The sequence below is a fragment of the Coccomyxa subellipsoidea genome (genome assembly GCF_000258705.1).
Source record: "Coccomyxa subellipsoidea C-169, whole genome shotgun sequence".
Lineage (NCBI taxonomy): Eukaryota > Viridiplantae > Chlorophyta > Trebouxiophyceae > Coccomyxaceae > Coccomyxa > Coccomyxa subellipsoidea.
In genome coordinates this window covers 1159166-1187019 of record NW_005178025.1, presented here as the reverse complement: position 1 = coordinate 1187019, position 27854 = coordinate 1159166, and the positions used below count along the sequence as shown (strand labels likewise).

The window sequence follows — 27854 nt, the reverse complement described above, 5'->3', positions numbered from 1 at the left end:
GGGATTGGCCTGTATTCAGGGTGTCCAATGGGTACTATCATAGTGCAGACTACATAGTAGCCACACTGTGGCATGATGCATCATATGATATAACCGGTATACCGCGGGCATGCATGCAGCCGCCCATATTTCTACTGTCTGAGACTGGCCACTTACGGTCATGGTTCTGTGGCTCTCCAGTGCTGGCAGCACTGTGCTGCATGTATACATAATGTACACATTATGGCATGAGCACTTTGACTCTCGTAATCTTAGGGCCTGAAGGGCCAGAACCGAAGGGGGCCGCTGCCTTCGACGAGGTAAATTGTATCTCCTTGTACTGGTTTGAATTCTTATCGCTCGACGGTGTCCCAATGAAGAGATCTAAGATCACCGTCATGCAGTTGGGGTGTGCGGGCGGCCTCGACTCGCCAGTCCAGCAATGCGCATAACGTTTGGGTCAGTCTCTCGACAAGCTTGAAGCTAACGAGATGGCCAATGTTGCATAATATATCGACTGCCTGACATTCGATGAGCCAGGTAAGGCATCCTAATTGCTTGAGCATCCAGGGGAGGCCTGTGTGGAAATTTCATGCAAGACGACAAGCCCATAGTTTTTCCCCGACATACTCCTTTGAGACGAACTCAAGGTGACCAGAATTTTGTGAGTTCATGACTTTATGGACTGATTTCTTACAGCATTTTGTCGGCAGTACTCGACCCAGTTCCACGTGAGTGCGTGGCCACCCATTGACTCAAACGCTGTCTTTCTTTCGCGTGCGCCGACTATAATGTCTCAATTTGCTTTCTATTTATGCCTGTGGGGATGTGCGTGTCGCCCAGCGGTCGTAGTGCTGGTATGAACGTTTTTCTTCTGAACGATGCCGGGATCAGGTTCGATCGGAAGTTCTCACACGGTGCCACTCTGTGCAGGATACGAACTGGACCTTTGATCTGGTGATGTTTGGTGGAAGCCTTGTTACTCTAGGCCAGCAAGGGTGGGGGGGAGGCAGGCGGTGCCGGGAGATCCTGCTCGACGTGGATGTGAATCGTGCGGAAGCGTTATCCGTATGCGGTGAGCCGTGCGTAACTTAGAAGACTGCAGAGCCTTTGAAGGCTGCCTGTGATGTCAGGGTTCTCTGCTGCTTGGGTAAACGTGACCCGGCCGCCTGTCGTTGTGAGGTAGCGAAGCTTGATAGTGGAGGGTGCCCTGCAGGCAAGGACGGCAGCATCGATGCATTGCATGACGCAGTCGACGTTCTCAAGGTGTGTAGAGCTTCCTAAGGACTTGCACCTGTCTGCTTGTGTCTAAAGATTGACTAGTGCTCGTTCAGCCAGTCAGCAACTGCTCACTCAGGAGTGCTGTGCAGAACGAGGAACTGCGGTGCCTGATCTCGATGATTGAGGCCGATTCCGAGCTGTCTACAAATCCTGCAGTATGCCGTCGAAGTCAGACTGCTGCAGCCTTGCTGCTGCAGAGAATGCTGCGAGAATCTCCATCCATGTCTCAGCTGCTCCTTCAGGTGAGCTGGTTTGGCTTTGGCTCTGTCAGCTGCCTAGACTTTCCACTGCCGCATCTGTGCTGTACTGATTGCTGCTGCTTGTTTTATGCCACAGGAGAAGTTCTTGGAAGGCCTGGTGTTGATGGTAGACGAGGGCAGGCCTGCCATGCAAGCCGCTGCAGCCCACCTTCTCGCTGAGCTGGCAGCCAGTCCAGACGCCTGCAAAGCCATCTGCCAGGTGTGCCCAGTTGCCACTTCCTCTAACTTGAAAGCACCTCCAAACTGATGAGCCTGTAACCACAGAATGGCAGCAAAGCTGATAGATGCTGGGTGGCGTGAATTTAGTAGTTCTTTAGAGGTCTTCTTGACGGGCGCACCCTGGATGCTGCAAGGCTGGCACAATTCTGCAAGCTTGCTTGGTCTGATTGTGCGACCCTGCACACGGGGTCACTGATGCTCACCATCCTTGGCTTCTTTAAGATTAAGATTAAGATTTAAAGTCTGTTGCTGGTGTGTGCGCAGGCGCAGGGAGGCCTGGTGGTGGCCATGCTGTTGAAGACCAGCCGCAGTGCAGCGGCGCGCGCGGCCGCCGCCGGGTGCCTCATGAAGCTGCTGCCGCAGCTGAGCGCCCTGGAGCGCCAGATCCTGTGGTCCATCTACCCCCAGCAGCTGCCTCCCGGGGGGTCCTAAAATGTATATTTACTTAGTACCCCCACTAGCGGCCAATGGCGATCGTGGACCTCCCACATGCAGAATAGTGCACCCCACCCGATGGATTTAAAGACACTGCCAAGCATGCTATTCCCCTCTTCTCTGAAGGCTGCCCACAGAATGCAGAGCTGCTTCTCGTCCTGGTGGGTGGCTTGGACCGAGGACTGCTCAGTATAACTTTGGGTGGGTCCAATCCCTTTGAAGCAAAGTATCTTTTTGCTGGCTAGATTGCTAAGACGCTTGCTTTCCAAGGTTGTCTGTGCTACTTTATCGTCGTTTGCATCAACAATCGTGCTGCTCTTTTTTGAGACCCAAATTTTGGGAGATCCAAACATTTGGAAGCTCCTATTTATTTGCCGCACCCCACAATCAAATTTGCAACGAATCTATTGCAGTGCCATTATTTGAAGGGACCCTGGAGGACCAGAGTTGCTTGCCATGCTGGGAATGCCAGCATGCTGAGCCAGATACACTGCCACAGGCATGCTGTGTGCTGTGTTGTGAGAGGCCGCGCTGGGAAGGATTTGGTTTTGCTTGAAAGTCACTGGATGGACATAGCTTCCACACCCGGCATCAGGAGGGAGGTTGTCGGGCTTGGGCATATAGACAATTCGGGAAATCGCCACGCCATTGCCAATGGTGCATGAACAGGGTCCCAGATCAGTTGCTCGCAAGTGTAATGCGAGAAGAGGAAGCCATTTGCCCTTTTAAGGGACCGTAAGGGGGGACCCTGGATTGCTGGAATGCGCGTGTGGGGAAATAGGGCACTGCAGCATTGGGGGTGTAGTCCGTGGGGCAGTGAGGCAGAGTTGTTGGAGAAGGATTCATGTGGTCACCATAGTAAGGCACCTCCAAACAGCTTGATGGGTACTTGCTGTCCTGTCTTCCATGCTCCTGGCTCCAAGCTTGCTCTTGTCATACTGGCATTTAGGTACGTGTGCATGAAGGCTGAAAAGGTCCTTTCTCAAACTAGAGAAAGTGCATATGTTACATAGTGTGGTACATTGCAGCAAGTCTTGTAACATCATCCTTGGCCAAATAAATTGTTTTTGTTGCAAATACGCAAATCCAAGATGTTCTTTCATTAGATATTGCTTGCCTGTTGAACGTGTACTACAGAGCGTGTGGCGTTTTGTTGACACCAGCTACGCCGTTAATGAGAAAAATGGTGCATCGCTTGGATGACGTAGAACAATTTGTCTTGAAGACTCCAGGTCGGTACACATGAAGCCGTTCATGCTTGCCCCTCGACATCACTTCTGCCCATCACCAGCAAATTATCTCCACCAACATCCTATGATTGTAATTCAGATGGATAATAAAAAATTGGGGTGTCCGGCGCATGAAAAAAATGCCAAGCTGACCTGATCTGTTCTGTGATTCCACAGGTCCAATAGAAGTCAACCTGGGTAGGTAAAACCTCAATTACTTGAGTGGTGATGTTTGCTTGTTCCAATCTGGTTGTAATTCCCTGTCCAATCAAGCCAGATGACTGCGGCTGACAAAGGCTAGCCTGCATCAGCGCTCAAGCCTTAAGGCTTGGGCGCCAATCAGTGTACCTGCAGAGACTTGATGGGCTTGCCTCACGTTCTTATCAGACACTGTCTTGCAGAGATTTCATTTGGAGCTCAGGTTCTCGCAAAGCCACTGGACTTTCTGAGAAGAGCAGCCCCTCAGCCCCTCACAGCGCAAGCAGCAGTGGCGCAGGTGAACCCATTGGATGCACCCAGGCTGGTCTGAACCAATCCGCCGCCGCCGCCGCCGCCGCCGCCGCCAAACGGCCGTGCATTGTTGCTCACTTCCGTGCTGTTGCTGGTTCCAGCATTGGCCCTCGCACCGCCGCCCCCTGGATTGCTTGAGAAAGTGCCGCCGCCGCCGCCGGTGCTGACAGCTGTGAGCTGCTGGAGAACTCTGCTGCCTGCACGGGGCCATGGCAGCTGTCAGCACCCTTTTTCAGGCAACGTGGTGCATGCGGGAGTAACACATATGTCGGAATCATGTCAGGGTCCATCAGGTGAGAAGGCAGGCACTGAGGCAGTACACACGACAAGGCGAGCTGACAAAGGAGGTTGTGCCCGTTCGACATGTGAAAGGCTGCCGCCTCCTAGCACGAAGGATGACTGGGCAAGCATCGACGGCCGTGTGCGTTTAAGCCTCGCCAGACAAGACGTCGTCGGACGCACCTTGCGACGAGGATGTCAAGCACAGGAGAATGACTCCGAGAGCCACCAAGCCTGTTGTGCTCCTCTTCATCGTTCTAGAACCTGAAGCCAAGCATTCATACATGGAGAACAGACGTGATCAAATGCGCCAAAAAATCCTGACGTGCCTGATCTTGGATCAGATCATCCACGTTCGACGAGCCACCGCACAGGTGGCTTTCTTACTGGGATGAGAAGCACAAGTGCACGAGGATGACCAGAAGCAAGTTGTGTCGGCCCTGTGCGCACCCAAGGAGGCGAACTCTTCCAATGGCCAGAAGCCTGTCCTGCTTCTTTGTCACTCTTCACGGACGTCAGTCAGGACACCTTTGTCTGAATGATTCGTTGACCTTCGAACTAAGCTTGTGGAACGATGAAACACTACAGGTGCCCTCTTATGCGCGCGCACTTGAGGTCTCTGGATCAAATCAGAGTCGCTTATCAGACTCATCAGCTGATGGTGACAACTTCGATGACCACTTTAAATTTGATGTTTCCACGTGGGATCTCACGTGAACGAATCTTTTACGGTCGCCGTCGCCCAAGATGGATTAAAATCGGGCGGTGGTGGTTGCATCCTCCAAAGTATTGAGTCCACTCTGATTGAGAATTAGTGACGATTGCCATGCTTAGGAGTGCCAGGGATCCCCATCTGCTAGGTTGAGAATCTGCACGGAAGAAATCGAAGGCCAACATATCTTCTGGATTTCGATCTGTTGAAAGACGCGGGGGGATCCCTGCCTTCTTCCGCTGTGAATGAAGTGCATCATAAAGGTCCATTTTTGACTTGCATGATCGACACGAGGCGCTGGAAAGCTGGGTGGTGAGGGCTCTTACGACCTAGGCACATCAGATTGTTTTCACCGGTGGCTTCGTGAGAGCTGTGAATGACCCTTGCCGCTTCAACAAGTGATTTTGGACACATCTTACAGCCAGTTCTGCCTGAGAAAGAGAAAGAACCCACTCCCTTTGCGCCTCAACCCCCAGGTGGATGTGAGCTAGGGCTTTGATTTTGGGCAACCACTGATGTGGTGCAGGTGGCTTGTATTGCTGTAAAGACCGTCTGTGTGGTGTGGACGATCATGGGGGGCGGGCAGCATCACACAGATTTGCATTCACGCGTTGGAGCGGGAGGTGGGGACGCGTGCGCCACGATGGGCGCACTATCTTCGCCCTTCTGTTCTTGGGGAGCAATGCCTCGTGATGTCAGGTTCAATCCTTGCAACATTGGATGCGAGAGCGCCGCGGTCAACTTCCCTGTCGAGGAGCAGGGCCTGCCCGGAATCCCTTGGGACACTTCGGACACCCTGATGCCTACCCGCCACTTCAGTGCGCTCCTGCGTCGATGCCTTGAGAGATCAGTTGCACAGGGAAGATCACAGTCAGCAGTCAAGACTCTGGTGTTGTTTTGACGTATTCACGCTATTGATAGCTCTGTGTTTGATGCGCCAGGGGACTGTTGCTTTGATCTACTTGAGGGTACTAGCAGCACACCCTGGAATTCGACCGGCTTTGAGGATGACCTGCTCCTGGAGTTTTCAACTGGCGCTGATGGCTTGAACGCTGCTCTTCTTCCGCCCGTCGTTGGGTGGGCTTCTGGAGTGACTGCCCGGCTGATAATCCAACGATGCGTTGAGCGTGTGGTGTCTTCTCTGTCAGAAGTCCCTGACCTCGGCGGTCCAGAACATCCTTTTCCTAAGTAGTGGTGCCTGGCTCCGCAGTGGCGACTCAGAGTTCGCGTGCGACCTCTCCGACCCGCTTCAGATTGCGCCTCCTGTTGCGACAATCCACGGTCGGGAAACGGAGGGTGACTCGTTGCAACATCCATCAACAGCCTCCAGTTTCTGCAATGCCGTCCCCATCCCGGAAATGGTGCCCCAGAAGAATCCAGAACAGGTGACCGTTTAGCTTTCTCCTGACCGATTCGGAGGCAGTACAACACCCAAGCTGGTTCGAGTGATTAATTGAAGATGTGAACAGTCACTCATCTGGCTCCTGGCAGTTTAGTTTGCGGAACACACCAAGCACCCTGTCACTTGGGAGTCACTGCATTGGCTTTTGCGAACAGGCCGCACAGGGCTGCACAGGCAAGAAGCGCACGCGCAAGCCCAACACCGCAGGGGAGTGGATGACCATGGAGTTCCTTGAGGCCGGCGGCTTCCTTGACATGCCCCTGGCGGTTGAGTGTCCTGGTTTCCCACCCATCCAGCCGCGTTTGGAGGTCTCTTCACAGCTTGCAGCAGGGCTGTTTTCCAGATGGCAACATGGCCTTTTAGCATCACACAAAACTGATGCTCCTGACAGAGTGCTGGGCAATCACATGAAGCACAGTAGCATGGGCTCATGTCATCGCTGATCCTTGCGCAGGAGGCCGCCCGGAAGCTGCACATGAGCGTGGCGGTTCTGAAGCCCACAGTGCGCAAGCTGGGCGTGACCCGCTGGCCCTCGCGCAAACGCAACTCCCTGCGCCGGCTCATGGAGACTGCGCAGACCATGGGGGTGTGGCCCTCTTATTTTGTTATGAAAGGCAAATGGGAGCCCTGTTGCAAAGACATGTCCCAGCGGCGAGTGTGCTCTAGCTTAGCGGCAAAGCACCGGAACGTGGAAGCACTCCCAGCAGGGCCACTTGCACGCAGCCCACCACAGCCAAGGACCCCATGTCATCATCACTGCGTCTGTCATGAGTTCTCTGCCTGACCATCGCCCCTGACTTCAACAGCTGGGGTGTGCTGCTGACTAGACCCTGCTGTGGATTGCAGAAGCCCATCAACAAATTTGGTGGAGACATCACGGAGCTGCGCAGGCTGCTGGAGGCAGAGCGCAAGAGCTACCAGGTGAGCTTGCTGACAACATGACGCGCCCAGAGCAGTCCTCACTGCAGGGTGCATGTCAAGGGTGAATTTCACCCACCAGTGCATGGTGCATGTCAGTGCAGCAGGTGTCTGAGAGCGCTGTGTACATGCACGCGCAGGGAGACAGTGAGAACTGGCCCATGATCCAGAAGGTTCGCGACACCTACTACAAGACCCGGTTCCTGCACAAGCGCGGCAGGAAAGAGCCCAAGGCCCCCTCTACACCACCGCCCGCTGCGCCATTCCTTGCCAGGTTCCTCCCCTCACCCTTGACCTTGTTTCCACATCGATGCTTCTGCTGTCTTGCATCCCCTGCGGGTGTCCATCAAGGACAGAAGCGTGCACGCTGCATGCTGCCATTTGATATCTGCTCATGGCCCATGTCTGGGCAAGGTGCTCCTCTCAGACAGTACCTTAGCGGCTGCATCACCAGAAGTGCAGTGCGAGCTGGCCGTTTCCACTGTGAAAGGAGTTCTGAGGCTGCATGTGTGCCTGCAGCGCATCGAGCTGCTCAATGCCTATGGCCAAGCAGCCCCCCGAGGGGCTCACCCTCGATACACTCCAGCCCGGCAGGGGCGCCAGATCTGGCAGCGCGCCACCTGACGTCGCCTGGGGCGCCCACGGCAGCCGCGTGCACCGCCGCCGCAGCCGCCGCGCAGCTTCCATTTTCTGAACCACCGGCCGGCCACGATCACACAATCACAGTAATCACACAATTTACGCATGCATTCGCGCCACATGGCGGCCGATCGCTGCAGCAGGCCCGCGAAACTCAGCTGGCGCGGCTTGACAAAGTCTACAGCCTTCATGGGCCACAGTAGTCCCAGCAGCAGCAGAGGCGGCTTACTGAAATTGCGCGATTCTTTGTCGAACAGTAGTAACCTCGCTGCTGCTGTCGGACCTGCAGCACCACAGATGGAGAAATAAGACACTTGCAGAATTGTTGCCGCGTACAGTATTCGCGCCCCCGGGGGCGAGAAAGATGTTGGGTTTTGAGACGACCCTTCGGCGCCGTCCGCTGGAGACATTTTTGGTTGTTTGCCGCTGCGCTGAGCGGCGGCGGCTGGGCACGCGCATGCAGAGAGTCACCCGCATGACCTGAGGCCAAGCCTGTTGGACCTTTTCACTGTGCCGCGCATGCCATGCCAGCTGCCTGCTGCCAGCGGTCGTTATTTATTTTTAAATGTATTCGCAGTGCCGACGCCATTTCCAGATATCCTGGAGGGCGCAGCTCCTCTGGGGCTCGGCCCTCTATAGGTAGAGACGAATGTCTCTGAAGCAGCCTGGCGCGGCACGAGAAGTACCACTGCACCTGCATCCAGCGCAGATGCGCCTGCAGGACTGGGGAAGTGACGGGCGAAGACGGCAAAGTAAGGACCAGGGTCAGACTGTGGCGCCGAGAGATCCATGCCTGCTCACACCACAGCTGCAGAAGCACACATGCGTGCTTTCAGTGATGGCAGGCCTATGATCTTGCAGGAGCATGCACATGTGCGCTCTGACAGATTGTACACTAGGTTTTGTGGCCGGCTTTTCAAGGGTTCAGGCAGACTTTTCAGTGCCGCCAGTGCAAACAGTTCCTGCAGTTGCGCTGGTGAGCGTGTGTGTGTGTGGTCTGTCCATCAAGTCTCAAATCTGGCCAGCATGTTTTATTCCTTTTTCTCCACTTGGTGGGAGCGCGCATGCCGGCCAAATTGTGGCCGGCTGACTCTACCAAGTAGAGTGCTGTTTACGAATTGCCTGGCGGCAACGCCTCACACGTGTCAAAGTTTCATCCGCGCCCTGATTTTAACACTCTTCTCTGGAGGCCTTCTCGCCCCCTTGAGTTTGAGTGCATTCCTACCAATGGCGTAGGCTCTGAAGTACGCGTGGGCTCTTTGTTTTCAGCCGCCATCAGCTCGGTCGGACACTGCCTCATGAGGACTGTGATCGCATCAGGATTTGTAGCATATACCAGACAGACATGCCCAAGATTGTTGCCAACGTTCTGGAAGGGACTGCCAATTGGCGCGCAAACTTCGTTGTTCCCGAACAACGACTGGTTGCATGCATGCACTCTCGGATGTCTCAATTTGCTGATGTGTGGGTGTATGCATCATGTATGGAAGGGCAAGAGCCCGCAGGATTTGAAATAAGATTTGATGCATCTGGGGGCTGATAGATGCCCCCAGCCAGATCGCATCAGTGCAGGCATGTGAGATGGAAGTTCAGCTCTCCTGCACTGATGCCTCCCACGCAAGGTTTGCACACCTTGCCAAGGGGCAGCCTTGCATGTAAGTACAATTACATGCTAGATAGGTGTTGCACGATTGGCTTGCACACCTGGAGCAACTGATGGAAGGCCATTGCGATGGGTCTTTCAGTTGCAACTGAGGCTTAGTGGAGTTGCGATGCAGTCTTTGTGAGGAACCAGAGGCCGTGTGCCCTGGTCAAATACAGCATCCGCTTTGTAGGCTTGCAGATTTATGGCACTGTCAGAAGGCCAGCCGCTACTGAGAATACCTTTCAATAATAAGAAGTTTCCTGCTCTGATCGTGACTGATGAGGGTGGCAGCTGCAGAGGTGCATAGTGTGAGATGCATTTTCTATAAATAATTGAGGGGTCATGAAGTAGCAGCTCATGTCCAGGCTTCTAACAAGCAGGTCTTGCACGAGTGGGTCAGGTGAAACTGTGTTCTCGTGGCTCGCATGTGAGACTGTGATGTTGTCTTTTCCATTTTAGGTCTCTGCATTGCTCTACAGAGAGCAATGCTACCGCGGATGTGGCAGACTGAGCTTAACCACTTGGGGCTGCATGCATGCCTCTGTGATATTGCGATGCGCTACTCCATGTGCTTTTTTTGGTGCTATGTGAATGTGAGTATTGGACTTGGAGGAGATTCAGCTGATGACCTCGTGCATTTAATGTGCAGCATGCGCGTGTGTCTAGGATCAATGGCAGAGTTGCTGTGAGGATCAGGCCTGTAATTACAAATGTCAGCATACCATTGCTCTAATTGTTTATAAGGTCATCATTGCACGACGGCCACAACCCATATTCTTGACATGCTGAACTGTAGTAGCTACATCCACTCCTGCCAACGAGCCAACTGTGCAAACCACTCTTGAATTTTTTAAGTGTTGTTGTCACACAGTTTCTAGGACATTCCCTCATTGACAGGCACAGTGACCACCTGCAGCTGCCAAGGGCTCATTTGGGCGTCTTCAAATAGAACTGTTGGTACAAGGCCCTAAATCTACTCCTATCCTGGGTCAGATACCAAAATGATCATCATGAGCCGATCAATTCTCGAGCAGAACATGCACGAAGCATCATGGCAAGGTGGTGCATCTCATTCTTCTCCTCTTCTGGTTCTGCACCGCCGCTCCACACATGCTGACAGGGAGCCACTGACCTGGTTCCCCCTCAATACCGACTCAACACTGGAGGGGGCAGCAAGCTGAGCCCCACGATGTTGGCTCCAAGGTATTGATCCCCGACCATGTGCTTTTAAATGGGAAGCTTCTTTGCTGTGTCAGGCACCCAGGTGGGTCGCGGGTATGCCGGCGATGGTTTTAGCCGGCAGCGGCGCAAGCGCGTCTTCGGACACGGCAGCGCTGCCACTGACAAGTTCCACTTTGGCGCGGCAGTCGGGCACCACTTCTCCCGGCCCCTCGCGCGACAGGCATAGCGTCGGAGACCGCCCCTCGGCCTTCCTCCCTGCCGGCCCCTCCGCGCCACCCTTCAGCTCGAACGCCGAGTCCAGCGCGCGGATTCCCCCTGCGGCGGCCCTGCCGGCATGCGCCGCACCCGAGCTTGCTGACGTAAACACGCTCGCCGGGACGCCATCTGACGCAGCACTCGAGGATGCGGCCGTGGAATCTGGAGGGGAGGTGAAGCGGCGCAGCACTGCGCCGAGGCGGGCCATGCCCTCGCTGAGGTCTGCCAGCGTGGCGGAGGCGAAGGACACGCGCAGGTAGGGGCAGGCCTTGTGGTGCTCCGGCCCGCAGCAGTGGCAGAAGCGGCCTGTGCACGAGATTGCAACACTGATCATCACAGTGCCCACCAGCAGAGCCATGCCATGCTTCTGTGGCAGGCTATTGAGAGCGTGGTGTGCAATTTAGCAGGAGCAGAAGGAGCCGAGAGCAAAGGTCCTGTCCTTGCAGCCCTGCTTTGCAAGATTTGCGTTATAGCTTACCTCTCCTAGCGGGCCTCTGGTGCTTTGAAATTCAGAGGATTGCAGCATGACTCCATACGTTCAACCTCTGCCGCTGCACCATTACTCACCCTGCTGGCTTCTGTCTCAATGATCTGCAGCACTGAGGGATGAGGGGAGGGTGCGCACCTGGGACGAGGACGACGCCAGAGTCTTTGAGGGCGTCGAGGATGGAGCGCGCGTCGGGGATGCCGAGCAGGCGCAGCCACAGGAACATGCCGGCGGCCGGCGGCTGCCACTCGGCCAGGCCCGCCAGGTGGCGCTCGGCCGCGGCCTGCACCACGGCGGCGCGCTGCGCGTACTCGGTCTGCATCGCCCTCACGTGGGCCTCAAAGCCTGCCTCCCCCCACGCATCCAGCATCTCCGCCACCACCACCTGCCACAGCCATTCAATTACTTTTGAGAAGATTTTTACCCATATGGCAGCTGTGGTCATGGGTCATTGCACCATTGGACATACAGGAGAGTGCTTAAGGCAGCACAGCAATGCTGATGATTGATCTGGAGCTTAGAATTGCCTTGATATCATGATTATCCTTGTACATGATGTTATATGTAAGCAAATATCCTACACCTTCGCCAGCAACCAGATAGCTTGCTTGAAGGCTAGGTCGCCCACGTGTCTTTCTTCAGCACAACTCTTCCAGGTCACGAGTTCACTTGTTTATGCAATCGTGTCAGCACCTTCCTTCATGGAGTAAGATATGGAACGTTACACAAAAGGTTATCCCTGCTGAAAAGGAAATACCCCTGCCAGTCTCCCAAACCACACCAGCATCTCTTGAGCTCTTAAGGTGCATTCATAGTTGGCTGCCCAGCTGCACAGTGCAGAGAGAGCAGCAGGCTCTGAGAAGTGACACTTGGGCAAAGATGAACATTGCAGAAGGGGATGCCGAGTGGTGAATGTGCGGACCTGGATGAAGCTGTTGGCGCCGATGTGGACGCCCTGCAGGTGGTAGATGATCTTCTCAATGAGCTTAGGCGCCGCCGTCACCCAGCCCAGCCTCATTCCCGGCGCCAACACCTGTCCACAGACACTGCCACCTCAGCAGCTCCCTTGCACATCACGATACCTGTACTGTGTGATCCACTATAGGGCCATCGAACGGACTCCTGCAACGGACACTGCCAATTCATTCCAAGAATCTCTGCTGATGTGGACTGTCATCACAAGCCTTCCCTGATGCAGAGGACCCTTGCCAATATACCTGAAGAGGTTTGCTCAGGAGGCTCTCTAATGAAGTGCACTGGGCATGGGGGCACACCTTTGAGAAGCTGTCCATGCGCACGACGCGGCCATCCACATCCATAGAGAGGTAGCTGCGCCCCAGATCGCACAGCCCCTTGGGCTGGCCGCCCCCGGGGGAGAACTGCAGGTAGTAGTAGGGATCGTCCTCCAACAGCACGATGTCATACTCCCGACAGAGCGCATAAATCTCTTTCCGCCGCTCGAACGGCGTCACAACACCTGAACAGCCATGCAAGTAAGGACCTCATCAGATGCTCTGCTGCAGAGCTTGCCAATGTTTGATAAGGCGCAGCCGCAGGGAAAAATCTGAGCAGTTGACAGGGGGCTGACCTGTTGGATTCTGCCCAACGGGCACAGTGTACAAGAGCCTGGGCAGAGGTTTGCCAGCGGCTCGGAAGGACTCCATAGTCTGGCGAAGCAGGGAAGGTACAATGCCAAAGCTGTCCATGGAGAGGGGCACGGCAGTGTAGCCCTGTGGCTGCACGAAGGACTCTGCCACGTGCGGGTATGTGTACTCCTCGCACAGAATGGCATCCCCCTTGTCCATGAGTAGCCGCATCACCATCTGCCACATCCACGTCACTCCTCAGTGCAGAGATCAACAGACTTTCAGGGTCATCAGCCGTGGTGTGCAGCAGGGGGGCTTACAGGATGGCTTCACATCCCAAGCAATCAGGTCTCATGCGCAATATCATGCCCACTAATCATCATGACCAGCAGGCTTCCTTACCTCGATCGTCTGGTTGTTGCCGTTGGTCATGATCAAGTCATGCACCCCTGCTGGGGGAGAATGCATGCTCAGCATGTGGGACTTTGCCCATCTGTGCAGGGGTGGGTACCCTGATGTGACAAGGGAATACTGCTGAGCTGCAGCCAGCTGCGCAACAAGGAACATGGTCAGCATCGAGGCTACTCCTTGCTTGTTACTGGGCACACATATATAGAAATGTAATCAGGAACCCAGAGAGGTCTATTTGCCTCGTGTCATGCCTGTGACTAAAGAGGATGTGAGCATCATGAGAGGCAATACGGGGCACAGCATGAGGAGGCAGCGCCTACTAGAAACTATGTAAAGAGCTGCTCTTGGCAATCGAACCCATGAATTTGCATGGACATTGATCCAATTGATGCTTCTTCATTGAAGCTTACGTGCGCAGAGCGTTGCTTGTTACAAACACACCTTTGCAGGGTCATCGACCACGATCTTCTGCCCGTCCTTTAGCGTGTACGTCAGCTCTGTGATAGGAAAGGCTGACGCGGGTGGCAGTCCTCCATGTAGGCCGATGATTCCGGGGACGCCAGCAAAGGCAGTAACCAGCTTCCTGAGGCCCGCCATCTGCCAAGCTCTGCCTTCCGCCCCGAGGTGATCCTCGTACTGAACAGGCCTAGCACAGGAAGCTTCATCTGTCTCTCCCTGGCACATCCTGATAGCCCTCTGCAATCAAATTTCTGAAGGAACAATGTCCAACGCTTCTACAATCTACTGTACAACAGTTCTGAAGCGTGCACAACAGCAATTCTAGGTACACTAAGTACAGTATCCACTCTCCTTATAATGCTCTCAATGTGACTCTCTCATTCGATCACGGGAAATGCTTCCGGAAAGCAGTTGTGGCAAGAGTTTGCTGACAAGGGTGATGAGGTGTATGGGCACTTTGGAAAAGCTCCACCTCATGCATGCTGAATATTCAGAATAACATCGGGAGTGATCTGGGTGCAGAGACTTGAAAATTACGATATTCTGCCTGTGATTTTAGACAAATCTCTGCCCGGTACATTGCGGGACACGTTTGCGTGCCGAAGGCTTGCGGCACCAGATCAAGATGGGAAGTCCTACTCTTGGTTTCGTGGGGAGACTGCTATTTTCATTTCTCTTCTTATCAAGGTGTGCTCTTCCAAACAATTTGTGTGCAGAATGTTTCGAGGTTGCATCTGGTAAATTTTCAATGCTTCTTTTCGGGCCATAGCAAGCTGGCACTGGCTGCATCAAGATTGCACAATTAATTGTGCTGGCCATTCTCACTTCCCTGGTTTTATCAAGAAGAAATGTCTGTACAGCGGAGCACAAAAGCTGCAAAGCTTCAACCTGGCCACGGGGGGACCAGTCATGAGCCTTCTGGCACCAAAGATGGACATTTTCCTGAGCCACATCAAGGATTTTACCGGTATTTCTGTGCCGCTTGAGAAGGTATGCAAGACTTTTGCGTGTTGTCTTGTGGCATAGGAGAGGATACCATCAGACCTGAGGCAGAGGGATACTCACGGATGCTGTGCTGCTGTTCAGGAACACTACGTCCTGCTTCTGGGCGCAGCAGTCTTCCTTGAGATTGTGGGAGGGACTCTGTTCCTGCTGAACTACAATGTCGGTGCCATGTTCCTGGTATGAGCGCCATTTGCAACATGCCAGTGATGTGGCATGGGTGCTCGGCCCTGTGCATGCAAAACCCTCTGCATGTATGCTTTGCTTGTTTGTCTCGCCGTCAAGGATGCTATAGGATTGTGTGCTGTGCAGCTCCTCTTTACAGTGTCAGTGACGCCTGTGATCCACAACTTTTGGGACATCAAGGATCAGAATGCACAGCTTGTGGAGCTCATCATGTTCTTCAAGGTAAGGATCCCCAATTACCTACCTGCACCTGTTTGTTTAGGCGCTGGCATGAAAAGTTTTTCACACTGATGTCCTCAACGTGAGCGTTGCATGTGTTGCCTCCAAGTCACAAGGCCATATGTGATCACGTTGCTGTTCTGTGCTCTGCCACATGTAGCCCAAGCTCCCAGCGGCGATTGTCCTACAACCATGCATGTCAAAGGTTGGGAATGTAACGTTAGATTGCTGACCTGTTCTGTGTGGGTCTGCAGAACATCGCCTTGATAGGTGCTCTGCTGTTTTTCTTGGGCCGGGACAAGCCAAGGAAAGCGCGCGCAGCTTAATGACAGATCAGCACATGCACCTGAAATGATGTATGATTGGCTCTGTGGATGCTGTCATGGATGCATCCATGGCCATGGGTACCCAGTATCTCTCAAGATTGTGCAAGAAAGGGGTTGAACTGAGACAATCGCATGCACTACATTGTTACTGAAGTTCGCTACAAGATTGTCTGCCACCATACTTATATGACCATGCATGTATGGTCCAGTACATTATTGAGGATTGTCTGAACCGGGCTGTACAGTGATCCAACCACACTGTTTTATTGCCACCAAAACATTCAGTGCAAGCAGATATCTGCACAATGCAGATCAGTCAGAGTCGCTTTATTTGCTCCCTCCCAACAGGGGCAATCAAATGATGCCATCAATTTTTGGCTAAAGATTATTGATCATCGACTAAATGCTAGTCAACAACCTCGGGTCAGACCCGATCGGTCATAGTAGCTCAGCAAAGCCGGAAATGCCTGACACGCCCACCTCATATGCTCTAGACATCAGAGCAAGACAGCATCACCAATGCTATGGTACACATCCAGTTCAAAAAGGGCATCTGTCAGCCGCAGTGATCTGACAGCAAAAGTCCCCATGCTATACTATCCCGGCATAGTGCTGGTAAAAGTGCCACCAAGATTTGTGTCCACAAAGCTGGTCCCTCCCTGCTGTCCACTCGGCACTGACTCCAGAGGAACCTTGTTGCCATTTACTCCTGTGACTGTGCCGACAACGTTTCGGTTCGACTTCACGTTTGCTTGCTTGGTCGTCCTGGGTGCAAACAGGACTCTCAATATGATGAAAGGGGCTCAGCAACATGACAGCGCAAGCCATTACAACCTCAAGCTCAGGGCCGGGGAAGGAGCGCCCCACCCATAACTTGTGGAAGTGACCGTGCCAACAAGTGACTGCCCGCTTGGAACGTTTTCACAGCATCGAGGGCACTGTCTGATTGCTGCTGCATTGCAAACAAGAAGCTTCCTGCCCTGCCCTGCGCCTGCAGCATAGTCACAGCACTCATGTTGCCACGTGCTGAAACATGTGCACCCTGTGCACCTGATGCCACCTCTGCAACAGCTGCAGTCAAGATGCTTGTCACGTAATCCTTCCAGGTCAACCCATGCCCAAAACATCCGAACGGCACCGAGAGTTGCAGTAAGGTTTAGGATCGCCTTCGGAAAAGCACTTACGATTTCTTCTACAGCACTTTTTGGAAGAAATACCAATGACACCCAGGCCAAAGGCACATATTTGGCGGAATGAAGGCAGTTTGATCACGATGTCCAAGTGGAGAATGGTGACTGCTGACGGCTTCTCACCTTGAAAGGCTGCTGTGCATATTGTTTGAACCACTATGAGAAGGAGCAAGAGCCCTGCTACTGGCCCTTCCCGACGGTAGAAAGTCATTTTCGATTCGAACACATCAGCGTTTCTTTTGTCGGTCAGACCAAGATTTTCACAGCGCAGAAATATAATTTTGCCCTCACCACACAATTATCTGATGTTTCTGCCTCTTCAATCCACCACCCCTTCTCGACAAGTCGCTTTGACTGGATCTCGTCGTAGTTCTCAGGGGATATGACACCGCCGTCGAAGACCAGGTCTGTTGACATGCGGTTCGTCTCATGTGAACAGCACAGTCTTTCGACAGAAATCGTCGTGATGGGAATGAAGAGTCCCTGCTATAGAAGGTTAATATGTAAATTGACGGCTGATACCCGCTGATACCCTACAAGGCACTTTGCATACTGCTGTGACCCTTTCTGGTTTCCACGGATCTCGTTCGCAATTTCACAGCAGCAAGAAGTAACTCTGAAACCAACATGACAGGGAAAGAAAAGCAACCTAATGACATCCTGAACCACTTCGCAGCCAACATCCACAGTATGGATATAATTACGCCTTCGAGGATTATGCATTTCGGGGCGCCAATGCTTGATGGGGAATTTGGAGAGAGTCTGCACGTCCGTGAGGTTGCCCTCCCGCTCTGGGAGGCAATTGAGTGCAGCAGTATGTAGGGTGTCGTGGTCTCTGGAGCCCCGGGCATAGGGAAGTCGCATTGGCTACTGTGGCTACTGATAAGGTATCTTACTTAGTCAGCCAAAGGCGACGGCCCAGTCATAATTTACAAACTTGGATGTGCTTCAAGAATTCGTCGAAGTACTGCTACAGACCTGTTAGATTTTCATTCTTTTTCTTCCATCATATTGCCCACTTGAGGATTGTAATATGTAGGCTGGTGCAGCATGGGCACAAAGTCCTTTGGCATGGGCGGCACACATCGAGAGAGTATCTGTACCTGTTTGAAGGGAGCACCGTCCGCACCTTGAACCTGGAAGAGGCAGAAGAGGTAATTGGGGCTTAAACGCCTGATAGCTTGCTCATCACGACTGCATACCTCCTGTTACTTTAGATTGGCGCAAAGTAGACCTGCATCCATCAGTCATTTCCGTTATTAGGGAACAAGTAAAAATACTGTGTGAACATCGCATGACATGAGCTTTGATGCAGGTGCTAGTCAACGACAAAGTGTACTACCTTGTTGACCGGAGGGACCCATTGGACTTTCTGGGAATGCAGCCAATAAAGGCTATTGTCGTCCACTCACCCAACTCGATACCAAAAGCACTCAATAACTTCATGAATCAGCATCGGGGTGTTGACTCTGCCAGATGGTACATGCCACCTCTAGAGGAAGAAGAGGTCCTTCAGATGTTGCCTGCTTTCCCTTCTGTGACAGAGGAAACGGTAAGGACTATTTTGCCGGGTAATGTTTTACCAGTTTGTGTACTGTATGACACCTGACCATGTTAGCATGCAAATGGGACTGAGTGCTGTAGCATTTTCTTGTTGGTGCGGTCCATGATTTGTTCTCGCAAAAGCAATACTCCTAGGCTGATGTGATTGAGAGATTCATCCCAAATTCTCTCTGTGCAGGCTCTGGCTCGCTTCTATACATATGGAGGCTCTGCTCAAATGTTTTTTCTCGAGGCAGACACTGAGCAAGACTACAGGATAAAGAATCACGCTCTTGACAATTTGACGTGGCCAATGGTCACCACTGCTGGCGGAGCGCCCAAACAAATGGATGACATCAGCAGTGTCCTGTTCACCATATTCGTGCCAGAGTGGCGGGAAGGTGAATTTCTAATTGATAAGACTCCGGATTCTCCTATCGGGGATCTCTTGTTTGACCGGGTAGCGATAATGCTTGCTTTCTTCCAAGTAGACTGACATAACAATGTATGCTCAGCATGGCAGGTAGCAATAGCTGACTGTGCAGCCTTCATGCATACAGGAAATTTCAAGACAACAGAGGCGGGGTTCGCGTCTAGGCAGATGCGGAAGGGAATTTACAAGACATGCACAGAACGTTATGGTCCTCAGCTGCACTCTTGGCTGAGCAAGGATGACCCATATCCTCAGGATGTCCAGGCTGTCCAGGCTGTCCAGGCAAGCACCGTGGCACATGTAACGCATTGGCTACCAGTCATTTTGCGCTGTGCAGTGGCAAAGCTTGCTTTTCAAGGAAAGCATGGGTCTGTGTTGCAAAAATGGTATTATGATTGGCCTTGTTTCTTGCCGAAACATTGCATGTGTTCTTACACGCAACATCAACGTGGGAGCCTGTTGCTGCAGACAAGATTTCTGGCCTTTCAACGCCAGCTAGGCATCACCAACCCAACAGCCGCCTATGACATAGAGCCGAGTGCCGAGGATCCCTTTGTCAGCAAGAGAGGCAGCCTCAATGAGACAAGCAGCAGCAAGAGCAAGAAAGCCGGTAGCAACAAGGCCAAAGGGAAGGGTGGTAGCAGAAGCAAGAAGCTTCTGCAAGCTGTCTTGTCGGGTGCCGGCAGTACTCGATTGGCTGCACGGCTGCCCAGGGCAGGCATGGTGCCTGTGCGGTCGGTGCTGGCTTTCCCGCGGCGTCTGCCATTCCGCAGCCATGCGCCCAGATTGTCTTACCAGAAGGCACAGAAGTTGCTTTGCTGATGTCTCCCACAGTACCAGTGCATGCATGTCCTGTGGATGTCCAGTACCTGGTGACACCAAGACAAATGGCGGCATGCGTATTGCTCGACGCTTGCTCAGCTCTGCCTGCAAAGTTGTGGTTTATCGCCTGAGAGTGTCACTGTGGATGGATCAAGTGGTTGCTGCGAGTACAATTCACTGCGACTTCACTGCGCTGGTAAACATGCACTCCCGTCTACTGTGGCTTCCCCAATGTTAAAAAAACAAGCCAATGTACAGGACCTACATGTGGGTGACCTCCATAAATCAGTTCTACAAGTTTCTAATAGTTCTGAGTACAATATATCTCTTGCTATCCGCAATTGTGGATCAAAACCGCAGGATCAGGATTTAAAATACACTCTACACCAAACTCTACAGTTTAAACAACCCCTCCATGCATGCACGTCCCTGTCAGACCGCACTTGGCATATGCACGCTTGCAAATCACTCCATCAAACTCCTTGACAGCCTCGACTGTCCTATGCCCTACTGGCTTCTACAAGTCCTGACTGCCCGCGCGGCCGCACCCGCGGCCTCGGCCTCTTGGCGCTCCACTGGCCACACCCCGGCGCCTGCCACCCTCACTCTGCGCCTGATCAGGCACGCTAGTAGCGCTGCTGCCCAGCCAGGAGCTTATGCTGGACACCCAGCCGCTGCCGGCTGCTGCACCGGACGCGCCTGCAGCCGCAACTGCCTCGTGCTGCTCGGTGACTGTTGTGGTGACTGATCCGCTGGCTGTGCGGGTGGTAGCGGTGGATGTCCAGTAGGATTGCGCCCTGGCCACTATGCTCCTCGCTGCCAGCGCGCCAAACTCTGTGGCTGCCGCCGCCCCCAGCTTCCCTGCATGCAAAGATAATAATAAGTATTATGATTACACTTATTTCCTGCCAGAGGCAAGGTGCGTTTAAACTTTCAAATTTGCAAACATGCTGCATGCGAAGGCTGCCAAATTCCCACCCCTTGATGGACACCCCAAATCCAAGCATGCACTAAGAGTGATTTCTGCAATGCTGACCTCTGTCTCATGCCAGTATGACGCCATATACAAGTCTTGCACCCCGCCTTCGTGACCGCATGCAACCACCAACATCAGCCACAAAGTGCTCAAAACCCCACTTCACTGCTGCTCACCTTCATATGGATCCATGCATACAACATGTCCACTCATACTAGGTTGATGCAGAGTGCATGCACACAGGGGCAAAGCTCAGGTATCAGAATCCATTCTAAATTCTAAATTCTAAAAGTCAGCACCTGCAGAGCGGCCGAGCTCGTCTAGAACGGCGTGCCCGCCGCTGTCGTCTGTGGCTGGGGAGAGCCTGAACAGGCTGCATGGGTCTTCTGGAATCACAGGCGGCGAATCGCGCGGCGCGGAGCCGAGCGGCCGCGGCTGCAGGGCCAGCTGATCCAAGTAGGTGACCAGCTTCTCCTGGTAGGACTTGATGGAATGATGCGTCACCCCTCCTCCCCTGCAGCAGGCATGGTGCTGTGGTTCAATTGCGAACATTGTCATTCAAAAAGATCCTGCTGCAGGCAGAATGCCCAGACAGACAGGAGGGAAATGAACACGCGCACTGGTGCAAGGTGCAAGCAACGCAGATGATTGGGACTGGGAGATCCTGCAGACCTGGGAGACCCGGGAGACCTGGGAGATAAACTCCAAGCGACAATTTGATGAGAACAAGTGGGTGCTGTACCTGCCGTTGCTTGCAAAGAAGGTCTGCAGGATCCTGCTGCTGTTCAGCTGTTTGGCAACCTCCTGCGCATACGCAACGTCCCCCACCCCGCCCTGGTACACTGGCGCGGACGTCGAGGCCTCTGTAGCACACATTAGAATCAGCAGTGGAAACACATCTGTGAGAATGGCAGAAGAGAAGAGGCAGATCCCCCAGTTCTCAGACAGCATATTTTGAGTCACTGAGGAAGCATTATAATTCAAGCAGGAGGATTGTGGCCACCTGGCTGGCTGCCAGCTGATAGACGTCCATGTAACGGCGTGCGCACTCGACTTCCCACAATGAAATGGTAGGTGCCGAAAGAGTGGTAGTTGGCTGCCTTCGCCCTCACACTCTGCAAGCACAACCAGGACTCAGTCTGTAGCTCCCTCATGTGCTAATGTCATATGTCAATCCATACCCTCTGGCATTCCACAGTCCTGCAGTCTCCCATGTGCTCCCACTCCGGCAGCATATGGCAGAGCATGGCAGCCACGCCATGTTGCAGAAAGTGTTGAAGATGAGCAAAGTGCATTAGTGGAGTAACACTGACCTTGATGAGCGGCACATAGCTCTCCATGACGGCGTGCAGCATGTCGAGGCTGGTGCCCAGCAGGCGCGGCACCACATCGGCGTTGTTGACTAGGTTGTGGAACTGCAGCTGCGGCGCGGCCGCCCCGCCGGACGCCTCGGCCCACCGCTCCATTGTCGCCAGCTGCCGGAACAGCCGCTCGGGCGCCTCTGAGTGCACCACCATCGGCGCCCCGAATGTCACCGTGCCCCCGCCTGCACACCGATGGCCCTCAGAAGATTACAACTGCACTTCAGGATGTGAATTTCCATGATACTGTGCTTTCTTTCCCTGAGGCGCATGTTGTGTCCTTGACTGTCTAGCCCAGACAGTGTAAAATAGAGCTTCACTGTCTGGCTTCAGCTTGCAGCAACAACTGAGGGAGTGGCCATCCAGCGGACCAAAGTACATCAGCCGAGTTACTCACTTTACCAATGGACCAGCACAAGGAAAGTCCAATGCAAGAGCGATGCAGTGCAGACCTGCGCCGAAGAGCTGCGCGGTGGCCCGGTTGGCGAGCAGGTGCAGCACGAGGGCATTGGCGTAGCCGCCGCCGAGCGAGTGGCCAGTCACCCACACCGGCAGCCGCCGGGAAGCTGCGCTGTCCCTCTCCGACACCACTGCCGCGATCTCGTCCAGGTGGCGCTTTGCTCCCTCGTAGAAGCCACGGTGCACCTTGACCACGCTGCGTCCTGCCAAGCAGCTGCAAATTCAGGCCTGCTGGTTTGTTTGGCTCTGCAGGCCGATATCTTCTTTATGACATGAGCAACAGCCTGGGTACCTGGCATTGCATAGTTTCCAGCAGGTTTTACTTCACCTTCAAGAAGTATGCATTCCACCGAGACAACAAATTTATCCTGCTTCTCATTGGGTAAACAACAAGAATGCACGCCTTGGCCATCTAAGAGATGACTATCTGTGCTGATTACCTCTACTTCCTCCAGTGGCATCAAGGGGTACTGGCTCGATGTTGGTGTCGATGAACACGTCCTCAGCGGAGGCAGTGCCTCTGAACGCCACCACAAGGCCCAGGCCCGCCACCTCCCAGATGCCAAATTGCTGTGGGCAATCCAGCTCATGCCCCATCACAGCTTCCCTGCACCGCACTTGCCAGGTGTGCTCACAGTCGCTTCTTAGAGGTGGAACCTTCACAATTTCTTATGCACTAAAGCTTGACTTAATCGTCGGTAGGTGAGGTGAAAGGTTGGAGAGGAAGAGGCCCTCAAAGCAGGGATGGATATTCGGTCTGAGGTGGAAAATTTACAGGATGTGAGATGATGTCAAGAAGACAGCACCCACCTGAAGTGTACCAATTTTGCCGAGACAGCCGCTCGCTGGCTGAGGCCCATGAGGGGGACAGCCACGCTGGTGGTGGAGCCGATGTCACTGGCTTTGCTGACATATGCAAAGTGACACAGCTCTGCCAAGACATGGCACATGCGCATCAGGCCTGCGTCCCTCTGCAGCGGCGGGAGGTCAAACGCAGCCTCTGTGGCCACCTAATTGACAGAATTGCCCCTCAAACCTTACGTCATATACATCTGTGAATGTGAATTTCTAACCGCAGAGATTTTTGGGGCGCAGTGGAGCCAAGGCACACCTCTGACAGATAATTGGAGACAGCGGTCCAGGATGAGAGGCCTCCAGCTTCGTCTGGCTGCTGGGAGCCAGTGCGCTGTAATGCTGACGTCAGGCCTTCAAACATCTAGAATTGGTGGAATCTGGTCCACAAATGAAGCACGGTGCCCTCTGTTACTAGCGCTTTCCTGCACTATTATACACCAATACCCTACAGTAGATGCATTTACATTGATTGATTTGCATGGGAATCTCGTTTACTTTTCCAAGCTCTTCGTTGGGAATCTAGAGAGCGGATAGCAACCTTGTATTACGTAGTCCACTGTGACCATAGGACTGCTATATCATTTCTCGCTATTCGCACACAGTATGTAGAAGCTGCATTCTTCACGAGTATGATTTTCCGATCCTACCAAGTCCGCGATTGTGAAGATGAAACAGACATTGGAAAATCAGAATGTGAAGACCTTAATCTTGCAGTGACAACGATCCAGCACAGGATCGTTGACCATTCAGGACTGCAAGGCCGCTGTGCGAATTTTGTGCAGTGTTGGTCAAAGAATTTGCTTGATGTGGGTGTCGCTTTGGCAGCTCTCTCCAGCTTCCTCGGACAAGTCACGTTCGTAAACGGCGTTGTCAACATAACCACCGTGGCACGTCTCATTTCCGTCCCCAAACTCCATTTACCTTCCTTCGTTCTGTGGAACATCAAATGACTAGACTCATTTTAGACTTTTAAGATCCAAATCCTGATCTTTATACAGGTGCTAGATTGCAGCATTTCACATATGAGCCTTCCGCTTCTATTGCAAGCCATCGCGCTTAACGCGTTCATTGTCTTGATCGTTTGGATCAAGCGTGCATACTTTCTGTATGTCGTAGAACGATGCGTAAATGTCCTTCAGGGACAATCAGCTCGACGCAGGAAGAACAAGTTCCTGGCCGATAATTTCGCCCCTGTGTCAGCAGAGACAGATCAGCAGAACCTGAAAGTAGTTGGGAAACTTCCCAAGGCGCTTGATGGCGTCTACGCACGCATCGGACCAAATCCAGTCCTACCGATATCTGGAGACTACCACTGGTAGGTCATCTAGGGCTTGCAGGCAAAGTTTACTATATTGCAAGTAAGGGACGTGCAGATGCTGGAAATCTATCTGTAGCTCGATGCAAGCTTGCCATGGGTCTGCTTACTTCAGAGCAGTGCAAGGGCACAGCAGATCCTGATGTTAGTGATTTACCAGGTTTGATGGGGATGGAATGGTGCATGCATGCCGCATCAAGGATGGCAAGGCGGCCTACAGCAACCGGCTGGTGCAGACCAATAGGCTCAAGCGCGAGCGCAAGCTTGGCTTCCCTGTCTACCAGCGGGTATGTCATTGCCACATGACAAAACCATGGTTAAAATGCTGGAAGAATATGCAAACTTTGTAGGATCCTGAGAAAAGGAGCTGAGGTACGAAGTTGGGAGGATCCCTGTGTTGAAGATGTTGACGATGTTGAAGAAGAGGCAGCATTTGTGAATGATTTAAAAAGAATTGAGTGAAGGCGATGAGTGAAACATAGTGGATATCGTAAATAAAGTACAAAGACCTGTGATAATGGCGCAGTTTGGGGACATGCGGGGCCTCTGGGGAGTGTTCCACGCGGGTCTGAGCCAGCTGCGGCTGAAGCTGGGAGTCACGCCGCCATCCGAGGGCATCGGCACAGCCAACACTGCGCTCGTGTACCACGCCAACAAGCTGCTTGCTCTGCATGAAGGCGACCTGCCCTATGCAGTAAGTGCCTCTGCTTGCCGTTGGACTGCTCTGACGGGCCTGCCATGTCATGATTGTACAATAGCTCATTCTAGCAACATATCTATCCAGATCTATCTAGAAGGAACCTGCTGTACAGCTGCAATGTGAAAAATCCTGGGAGGCAAAGTGCTGAAAGTGTTGTAGCTGAATAGTGTGCATCTGTTTTGAGCAAGTGTGTGGTGTTTGACAGTTGAGGATCTTGTGCAATGGCATCGTGGACACCCTCGGGCGCCTCACTTTTGGAGGCAAAGTGAACCACCCCTTCACAGCTCACCCCAAAGTGGACCCCATCACAGGTGCTTTATCTTTTCAAGCCACCATTTTGCCACCTTCATGCATCCCTACAGCACAAACTTTCTGAAGATCTTTCCGGAAGGCAAAATGGGTGATCGTTTTGGTGTGTGCCTGTACAGGCGAGCTCTTTTTCATCGGGTATCAGATTGACAAGCAGCCAGCCGGCGTCCACTATGCTGGGCTGGACAAGGATGGGAAGCTGCAGTTTGATGTGCGCGTGGATCTCCAGGAAGGAGTCATGATGCATGACATGGCCATCACCCAGGCAAGCTGCACGTTTGTAATTTCTTACCGGCACATCTGATTCTCCCTTTCAGTTAGAATGATTACTGGGGACCTCTTTTGGACAATCTGTTGTGCTTTCTGCAGGATTACGCTATTGTACTGGATGTGCCCCTGGTCTTCAGACCAGAGGTAAGCTACTCCTTCTTCCTCCACCAGAATATTTCCCTGAAGTAAAACAGCATCAAAATCCAAAGGTCAATTGTTACTAATACTACTATAACACGCTTTTCCTGCCAAGAGGCAAGGTGTGTCCTGCAGACAAGCTGCAGTTAAAGGTCAATTGGAGCGCCTCAATTGTCAGGAGTGATAATGGTGGATGGGCAATGCGCAGGTGATGGTGACGAAGAACAGGCTGCCTCTGGTGTATGACAAGAGCCGGCCGGCGCGCTTTGGAGTGATGCCCAAGCGACCCAAGTCGGGCAAGGAAGTTGTGTGGTTCGAGCTACCCGCAGGTGGTGCTTCCTGACCTCACCGGCATCTGCTTAGACCTGCAGTTTCCATGTTCATATGTCTTTGTAGATGAACTTTTATGCCTCGTTGTAGATGCTAAGTTGGAGGTCGTTGAGTCTCTTTTGTGTTGCGCAGTGATGATCTTCCACGTGGCCAATGCATGGCAGGAGAGCAAAGACGTGATCAAGCTCTTCGCATGCTGCTTTGAAGACGTGAGCCATGACCGCCTATTGCCCCTCTAGAATTCCCCTGAACATGAACGGCTCTGCCCAGTCACCATTGGTTTTCTTTGCTCTTGGGAATGTCTACATGCACACATTGAGAGGGTGGCGTCCGTGCAGTTTGATCTGGACCTGTCCGAAGACAATCTGCCGGACTCATTCCAGCCGCGCATGCGCGAGATGACCTTCAATTTGGCGACCGGCGAGGCGACCACGCGGCAGCTTGCAGATGTGATCTGCGAGTTTCCGCGCGTCCCAGAGCACCTCACTGGTGCGCAGATACACATGCATGCTTCTGCATGCCCGTGCGGGATATTTTGCCAAGCACTTCCAGCCAGGGATTTCAACGGGCACTTCTTTGTCCCCTTGCATGTCATGTTTCGGGCTTGCATTGCATGTTCTGGGTTTGTACGTCATGTTTCAGGCTGTCATGCATGGCTGAGGCTGCTGCAATGTTCTTATTTAATGTTGCAGAGGCTTGCTGCTGCCCATGCAAAGGGGCTGTAATTTGCATTAGTTGCATTTAGGAAAAGTCATTGTCTGTGACAGCATCAAGCTGTGTCCTCGTGTCGTGCAGGGCTGCGGACCCGCTACACGTATGCCTCCTGCATGGACGGGGCAGCGATGGCGGGCAAGTTCCAGGGCATCGCCAAGCTGGACATGGGTGCCACCAACGGCGGCGCTGTGGCCGGCCGCCTGAGCCATGGCAAGGGCCGGTGGGGCGGCGAGGCGGTCTTTGTCAGCGCCGGCGGCCCCTCTGCAGGTGCTGCACAACTTACTAATCTATTAGTCAGCCGCCCAACCTTCTAATTCAAAGTTCAGCTGCCCACCGAGACAATGCTTGGGATATAGGAGATCATCATGCTGCCTGTGAACTCTGCGTTCTTCTGGAGCTGATGCATGTTGAGGAGGAACTGGTTGCTGCCGGCAATCGTGCATCATGGTGTGTAACAAATGTGCTCCCTTTGCAAGTCTGCTGTCCCTGTCCCAGTGTGGTAGTCCTGTGTCTTGATTGTTGTTCATCTGGGGGTGCTGTGTGGCTGCAGCGGAGGACGATGGCTACCTGATGACATATGTGCACGATGAGACCAGCAACAAGTCCGAGCTGGTGGTCTATGACGCGCGCACAATGTCGGACGCGCCTGTTGCGCGCGTGCAGCTGCCGCAGCGGGTTCCCTATGGCTTCCACGGCATGCATGTCAGCGAGGCGCAGTTCCAGCAGCAAGTAGTTGCCCTCTGAGCTGCGTTTACTGTGTCGTGAAATACAGAAGGCAGATGCACTTGTACCGTGTGAGAGCCAGTGAGAGCCAGCAAT

General features: G+C 53.1%; 10 protein-coding genes across 10 annotated transcripts; 6 read left to right on the top strand and 4 right to left on the bottom strand.

Annotated features, from left to right (window-relative positions):
- Positions 1-306: 306 nt before the first annotated feature.
- Positions 307-3621, top strand: COCSUDRAFT_48860 (hypothetical protein). The gene is made up of 6 exons (XM_005644259.1): positions 307-519; positions 913-1054; positions 1196-1245; positions 1350-1502; positions 1597-1719; positions 2004-3621. Exons 1-6 carry the CDS (start codon positions 511-513, stop codon positions 2169-2171), a joined length of 645 nt encoding a protein of 214 aa, XP_005644316.1. The 5' UTR covers positions 307-510; the 3' UTR covers positions 2172-3621.
- A 244-nt stretch (positions 3622-3865) lies between these two features.
- COCSUDRAFT_58499 (hypothetical protein) lies at positions 3866-4445 on the bottom strand (the record flags this gene model as incomplete). Its single annotated transcript, XM_005644258.1, has 2 exons — positions 3866-4110; positions 4376-4445. The coding sequence occupies 2 exons, from the start codon at positions 4443-4445 to the stop codon at positions 3866-3868; spliced, it is 315 nt and encodes a 104-aa protein (XP_005644315.1).
- A 1141-nt stretch (positions 4446-5586) lies between these two features.
- Positions 5587-7918, top strand: COCSUDRAFT_44587 (hypothetical protein; the record flags this gene model as incomplete). The annotated part of the gene is made up of 8 exons (XM_005644257.1): positions 5587-5722; positions 5846-5981; positions 6115-6289; positions 6462-6614; positions 6761-6892; positions 7153-7227; positions 7365-7498; positions 7744-7918. 8 exons carry the CDS (start codon positions 5587-5589, stop codon positions 7916-7918), a joined length of 1116 nt encoding a protein of 371 aa, XP_005644314.1.
- Positions 7919-7962: 44 nt separating this feature from the next.
- COCSUDRAFT_58497 (hypothetical protein) lies at positions 7963-8654 on the bottom strand (the record flags this gene model as incomplete). The annotated part of the gene is made up of 3 exons (XM_005644256.1): positions 7963-7997; positions 8147-8308; positions 8558-8654. 3 exons carry the CDS (start codon positions 8652-8654, stop codon positions 7963-7965), a joined length of 294 nt encoding a protein of 97 aa, XP_005644313.1.
- Positions 8655-10199: 1545 nt separating this feature from the next.
- Positions 10200-10732, top strand: COCSUDRAFT_34238 (hypothetical protein). Its single transcript, XM_005644255.1, has one exon. It carries the CDS (start codon positions 10510-10512, stop codon positions 10687-10689), a length of 180 nt encoding a protein of 59 aa, XP_005644312.1. The 5' UTR covers positions 10200-10509; the 3' UTR covers positions 10690-10732.
- Positions 10733-10760: 28 nt separating this feature from the next.
- Positions 10761-14026, bottom strand: COCSUDRAFT_44586 (PLP-dependent transferase; the record flags this gene model as incomplete). The annotated part of the gene is made up of 7 exons (XM_005644254.1): positions 10761-11251; positions 11571-11817; positions 12355-12465; positions 12707-12909; positions 13021-13255; positions 13421-13567; positions 13871-14026. 7 exons carry the CDS (start codon positions 14024-14026, stop codon positions 10761-10763), a joined length of 1590 nt encoding a protein of 529 aa, XP_005644311.1.
- Positions 14027-14388: 362 nt separating this feature from the next.
- Positions 14389-15925, top strand: COCSUDRAFT_54610 (hypothetical protein). Its single transcript, XM_005644253.1, has 5 exons — positions 14389-14575; positions 14749-14878; positions 14975-15070; positions 15203-15298; positions 15550-15925. Exons 1-5 carry the CDS (start codon positions 14514-14516, stop codon positions 15619-15621), a joined length of 456 nt encoding a protein of 151 aa, XP_005644310.1. The 5' UTR covers positions 14389-14513; the 3' UTR covers positions 15622-15925.
- A 2322-nt stretch (positions 15926-18247) lies between these two features.
- On the top strand, positions 18248-19857 carry COCSUDRAFT_54609 (hypothetical protein). The gene is made up of 4 exons (XM_005644252.1): positions 18248-18363; positions 18553-18754; positions 18914-19068; positions 19255-19857. Exons 1-4 carry the CDS (start codon positions 18256-18258, stop codon positions 19606-19608), a joined length of 819 nt encoding a protein of 272 aa, XP_005644309.1. The 5' UTR covers positions 18248-18255; the 3' UTR covers positions 19609-19857.
- A 268-nt stretch (positions 19858-20125) lies between these two features.
- On the bottom strand, positions 20126-23620 carry COCSUDRAFT_58494 (alpha/beta-hydrolase; the record flags this gene model as incomplete). Its single annotated transcript, XM_005644251.1, has 9 exons — positions 20126-20469; positions 20884-21098; positions 21327-21447; positions 21588-21699; positions 21898-22130; positions 22398-22607; positions 22845-23011; positions 23215-23414; positions 23516-23620. 9 exons carry the CDS (start codon positions 23618-23620, stop codon positions 20126-20128), a joined length of 1707 nt encoding a protein of 568 aa, XP_005644308.1.
- A 661-nt stretch (positions 23621-24281) lies between these two features.
- Positions 24282-27779, top strand: COCSUDRAFT_38161 (carotenoid oxygenase; the record flags this gene model as incomplete). The annotated part of the gene is made up of 11 exons (XM_005644250.1): positions 24282-24574; positions 24735-24861; positions 25101-25268; positions 25480-25585; positions 25703-25848; positions 25953-25997; positions 26200-26320; positions 26454-26530; positions 26660-26810; positions 27117-27302; positions 27586-27779. 11 exons carry the CDS (start codon positions 24282-24284, stop codon positions 27777-27779), a joined length of 1614 nt encoding a protein of 537 aa, XP_005644307.1.
- Between the last annotated feature and the right edge of the window lie 75 nt (positions 27780-27854).

Coding starts and splice junctions, on each gene's coding strand:
- COCSUDRAFT_48860 (XM_005644259.1), top strand. Junction 1,055..1,195: donor GGAAGCGTTATCCGTATGCG/GTGAGCCGTGCG, acceptor GGTGCCCTGCAG/GCAAGGACGGCAGCATCGAT. Junction 1,720..2,003: donor CCTGCAAAGCCATCTGCCAG/GTGTGCCCAGTT, acceptor GTGTGTGCGCAG/GCGCAGGGAGGCCTGGTGGT.
- COCSUDRAFT_34238 (XM_005644255.1), top strand. CDS start 10,510: ATGATCATCATGAGCCGATCAATTCTCGAGCAGAACATGCACGAAGCA.
- COCSUDRAFT_54610 (XM_005644253.1), top strand. CDS start 14,514: ATGGGAAGTCCTACTCTTGGTTTCGTGGGGAGACTGCTATTTTCATTT. Junction 14,576..14,748: donor TCATTTCTCTTCTTATCAAG/GTGTGCTCTTCC, acceptor ATGTCTGTACAG/CGGAGCACAAAAGCTGCAAA. Junction 14,879..14,974: donor TTTCTGTGCCGCTTGAGAAG/GTATGCAAGACT, acceptor GCTGCTGTTCAG/GAACACTACGTCCTGCTTCT.
- COCSUDRAFT_54609 (XM_005644252.1), top strand. CDS start 18,256: ATGAATCAGCATCGGGGTGTTGACTCTGCCAGATGGTACATGCCACCT. Junction 18,755..18,913: donor CGTGCCAGAGTGGCGGGAAG/GTGAATTTCTAA, acceptor TCATGCATACAG/GAAATTTCAAGACAACAGAG. Junction 19,069..19,254: donor AGGCTGTCCAGGCTGTCCAG/GCAAGCACCGTG, acceptor CTGTTGCTGCAG/ACAAGATTTCTGGCCTTTCA.